The sequence below is a fragment of the Temnothorax nylanderi genome, unplaced genomic scaffold (assembly GCF_030848795.1).
Source record: "Temnothorax nylanderi isolate EJ_2023f unplaced genomic scaffold, tnyl_v1.0 TNYL_tig0342_pilon, whole genome shotgun sequence".
Classification (NCBI taxonomy): domain Eukaryota; kingdom Metazoa; phylum Arthropoda; class Insecta; order Hymenoptera; family Formicidae; genus Temnothorax; species Temnothorax nylanderi.
The window spans coordinates 59,355-64,378 of record NW_027249404.1 but is presented as its reverse complement, the minus strand read 5'-3'; the positions used below and the strand labels follow the sequence as shown (position 1 = coordinate 64,378).

General features: G+C 34.6%; 1 protein-coding gene across 1 annotated transcript; it reads left to right on the top strand.

Annotated features, from left to right (window-relative positions):
- Positions 1-351: 351 nt before the first annotated feature.
- LOC139781504 (uncharacterized) lies at positions 352-1,409 on the top strand. The gene is made up of 4 exons (XM_071720352.1): positions 352-425; positions 472-718; positions 797-1,024; positions 1,386-1,409. The coding sequence occupies exons 1-4, from the start codon at positions 352-354 to the stop codon at positions 1,407-1,409; spliced, it is 573 nt and encodes a 190-aa protein (XP_071576453.1).
- Positions 1,410-5,024: the final 3,615 nt, after the last annotated feature.

Genomic DNA, 5,024 nt, shown 5'->3' with positions numbered 1-5,024 from the left:
ACGTCTGGACAACGTATCAACGCTCGATTCAGATTGTAACCCATCACGTGCTACTTGCCGTAGAGCCTGGCGTACACGCAAGAACATAGCGCAAACGTAAATAACGATACACAGTGAGTATTAAATACGTGAAACTTGAATACGAACTGGATTGCTTGCTCATACTTTTTATAGTCCTGGAAAATAACGTATATACAGTTTCAGATGCTTGTGACGATTTTGAAGAATGAATAGCTCAACGACAATGAACAAATTAAAAAGGTTGTTAACTCTTGCAACTATTGCTATGGCTGTAGAACATCATGAAAAGCAGCAAAAAGAACAAGAAAAACAAAAGCGACGACGATCACAATGGAGATGGTGGACAAGAGAATGGATTCTACGAAGACAACGTCAATTAAGAGGATCTCTTCATTTAGCACACAGTGAACTTCTCTATGAAGATGTTGAGTCTTTTCATTCATTCTTCAGGATGGATCCGCGTTTATTTAACATTCTATTGGATAAAGTATCTCCATTCATTCAAAGACAAGACACAATTATGCGACAATGCATTCCACCGAGTCAAAGATTATCTATAACTCTACGATTCTTGGCAACTGGGGAATCATATCGGAGTCTAGAATTCACAACAAGGATACCTACTTGTACCTTATCACGCATCATACCTGAAACGGTCAGAGTAATCTACGAGGTACTAAAAGATGAGTATTTGAAGGTAAATATTTAAACTAATTTTTATTTTCTAGTACAAAATACATCAAGAATACTTAACGTAAAACACATAATATTGTAGATTCCAGATACAGAAGATGAGTGGAATCGTGTTGCTGAAGACTATATGACACAATGGGATGTGCCAAACTGCATCGGTGCATTAGACGGCAAGCATATTCAGTTTAAAGTTCCTCTGAGCCAAGGATCGTTGTACCGTAATTATAAAGGAACTGACAGTATAGTCCTTCTGGCACTAGTAGATGCGAATTACCTGTTTCTGTACGTAAATGTTGGAGTAAATGGGCGAGTGAGTGATGGTGGAGTTTTTCGAGACAGTGATTTATCTCGATTACTAGAGAGTCCTGCAAATCCACTGAATATTCCATCAAATAAACCACTCCCTGGGATGACTGAACCAATGCCATATGTTATTCTAGCAGATGCTGCTTTTCCTCTTCGCAACAATATTTTAAAGCCGTATCCATTCCGAAACATGACGCATAGTGAACGCATTTTCAATTATAGACTTTCTAGGGGTCGTAGAGTTGTAGAAAATGCTTTTGGAATTTTGGCAAACCGATTTCGTGTACTGCAAACTGTAATGTACTTACCGGTTGAGACAGCACAAAATGTAACTTTAGCTTGCTGTGCATTGCATAATTTTATAGGTAAAGCAGCATTTAATGGAATAACAAATGTCAAAGACATCAATTTTGACTCATCAACATATAATAATCAGTTACAAAGTCTACATGTAACTAATGTTCGTCCAAATCGAAATTCTCTTCATGTACGTTCAACGTTTAAACAATATTTTAATACAGTCGGTTCGGTTTCTTGGCAAGAAAATATGGTACAATAATATGAGTAATGAGATATAAGTAATATAATATACAATGAAAAGGCTCACAAACTTGAAGAAACGCATGTACGCCCGCGTATAAATATATAGTATATATTTTAGTATAGTTATATAAATATATATAATAAGTAATATAAGTATATAATAATAATAAGTATATTAAGTATAAAATTAAGTATAACTAGTATATTATATAATAGTAAGTGTATCAGTAATAAGTAATAAATAATAAGTATGTAAGTAATGAACTAATGAGATATAAGAGATATAAGTAATGAGAATTAGCTCAGGTATATTGAAACAATAATTAGGTCGTCAGAATAATTGTAGACATATAGCTCAAATATAGTTATACTTTTTATTTTTTAACCTTTAGAGGCCGGGGGTGGTCGAAATATCGACCACCCAAAAAACACAATCTATTTGATGTTTTCGGGCAAAATTTGTGTGTTGAATAAGGGAAAAATAGTAAAAAAAAAAAAAAAACTCTTCAAGTCCTTTTCTTTTTTTTTTCTTTGAAATATTTAACGTGCCGTCAACCATTGGACCGCTAGGGTCCTTAATTTAGGTTATATGGCACTTAACTCAAAAAATGCCTCAATCTTTTGATCCTTTACGAATCTTAAGCCTTGCAGATTGTGAACCCTTTCCGATTCCCAATCGTGCAGACTATTAATCCATAAGGATCTTAATCGGGAAAAACTTCTTAACGAAGCATATATGGGACGAAGGCCGGGTCGGATTCGAACCACGGACCTTGGTGTTTCTAATCATTCGCGTAGGCACTGAGCCACGCGTCATCCCACCAAGTCCTTTTCCCGGCCTCTAAAGATTAATACCATTTTTTACAAAAAACTTTGTTCGGCATAAGTGAGCGGCACTGTGAGGAAAAAAACGAAGAAACATTAAAATCTGAACATGTATATAAAAATAAATAAATGTAATCGATATAGTTTGAAGATTGTTAATCATTTTCATTGCATAGCATTGTCTATATCCTGCGCTTCTTGAACGAGATTTAAAATATTAACTTGTAGTGTCCGTAAACGTCGTCTGTCTTTTATGCACTGCATTTCTGACTTCAAAAATAATAGCCAATGATGAAGACCAGCATCTTCCTGTTTCTGATCATCTTTGTTTATGTCTTTCAACGCAGCGTTGATGTTTGTCCAAAATGCTTCGCTAGTATTTTTGTTTGGTTCTACTTTTTTCCTTTTGCTTCCTTTACTCGATGTGAGTTGCGAACCTGACGCATTGGAAGTTTCAGAATACACACTCTGTGTTTCGATTATTTCATCTGTTTCATTATGTGGAATAGACGTCGTTGCTGAAGAATTTGTAGTCTTGATAGGGGTTGAATTACAAAAATCTGTAAAGTAAGACTTTATAGTCATGGCTTGTTGCAAAATAAAATAGATTAGTGCGTAAATTTATCTTATACCAGTAATTTTTGATACATATTCAAATAAATAATGGATTTGATTTTACCTTTTCTTGATATATTATGGCTGTTATTTGGTCTCAATACTTGTTGTACATCCGTGAAATATAAGTCATCTATATTCTCATCGTTTTCGCATTCTTGAGAGGATATAGATGTATCAACATATGATTTTGCAACAAATTTTTTGATACAGAGGATTCGCCTTTTCTGGATGCTACATGAGGTGCCAAGAAACTTAATTCTTCAAATAGCCACCAAGTTGGTTTAAATACGTCGTCTGCACCAGCTCCGCTCGATTTAGATTTTTGAATTTTATTAATTTGCTCCAAGTATTGTGTTCTTAAATTAGCAATTTTTTTCTTTATTACATCTACGGTAACCACACAACCACTCAGTTCGAGGAGCTGCTCAGCTATTGTTTGCAGAGCTTTCAATCTTTTATCTCGATTATGATAATCTCCGCTCTTTTGTACGTATAAACAAGGATGTTGCTGATATAATAACACCAACATCCTGGTTTGCTCTTTTGTTAAGTCCACAGATCCTGAAATTATTATATGTATAGTATAAATATAATAATATAATATAATAAATATATATGTAATAAAATAAGATAATACAAATATAATATATAACAAAATATTTGGATAAAATAAATAGATCTACTAGTAACTATGAAAATAATTTAACTTCTATATAATTAAAATATGATAAAATTAATATTTACCTGACTTTTCAGATTGAGTGCGATCATAACCTCTCACAACGTTTTCTTTATTTGCCGTCATTTGTACGAGCTTCAAAAGTTGAATAACTTTTAGTTTATTATTACTCGAGCTAACTTATAAATTTAAAGCGTTCTTACCTCATAAATTAGCGTTTTTCAATGTATAAAATGCAACATGTCGCATTTCACTCTTTGCTTGCTTGCGTGTAACTTTCCAGTCAAACTCGCGATATCAAGGACTTGGTTACAGTTTCACGCAACAGTTCTTGTATCGTGGACACTATCATAATAGGACTTTGTCCAATTTCTTGGTATAAAAAAACTAGTGTACACGATTCAATTTCTAGTTCCAAAAACTTGGTTCTACGACTTGGTTCAATTTCTTGCATCGTGGACACAGAGCTTAAGACACCCTGTATATACGACCTTCTATTTTTTACAAATATACATATATTTATATCCGTATAATATAGAGAATCGTAATAATAACATTAAATGTAATAATAGTTATAATATAGATCATAGAACTATTGTCTCTTATTTTTGAATTTAATTAAATACGTATTGATTAATTACGTATTTATTATATTTAATGTTATTCCTGCAATTCTCTATATTAAATGGATATAAATACACATATATGTATATTTGTAAAAAATAAAAGGTCGTATATATACATCAAGAGACACGGTAGTGTCTCGCGCCAAGTACACGCGAAGCGAGACCGCACCGTGACTTTTTTACGCGAACGCACGAGTTGCGAGTACCCGAGATTTTGAGATCTCAATAACGAGTGAACGGATCAAGTTCTAAGTAGGCTTGATCGATAGCTTGAGTTTGAATTATATAATAAGAGTGTTTTTATTTTTCCGCTACGTGCCCTACGAGCGGAGATTTTACGATACTAAGTCCGAAATGTTAAATTTTACAATCAAGATACGTCGTCATCGTCGTCGTCGTCACCGTACGATTGCTTTTGCCTCGATAGATGACGTTTGAGAACATCTCAAGCGTTCCCCCGGGTCCTCTCTGTAGTATAGCATTCCTATATAGAAGTTAAGAGGCCGAGTATCGGCAACAGCGTAAACAGGAGGGGCGAACCCCGAATTCCGGAGTATGAGGCAGTTCGGTACGGAGCCTTGATATACGCGCTTCGGCCCGCGGCAATGTAATTGTTAACTCGTTAAATAAACGATAACTATACTACAATTGGCGACGAGTATTTACGAGTGACCGCGTGTGCATAAGGAAGTCGGCAAGTAAGTGCAGTGGAA

Excerpts from the sequence above, each read along its gene's own strand:
- LOC139781504 (XM_071720352.1), top strand. The coding sequence starts at position 352 with ATGGAGATGGTGGACAAGAGAATGGATTCTACGAAGACAACGTCAATT. Across the intron at positions 719-796 it reads TAAAAGATGAGTATTTGAAG|ATTCCAGATACAGAAGATGA; the intron begins GTAAATATTTAA and ends ATAATATTGTAG. Across the intron at positions 1,025-1,385 it reads ATGTTGGAGTAAATGGGCGA|GTAAAGCAGCATTTAATGGA; the intron begins GTGAGTGATGGT and ends ATAATTTTATAG.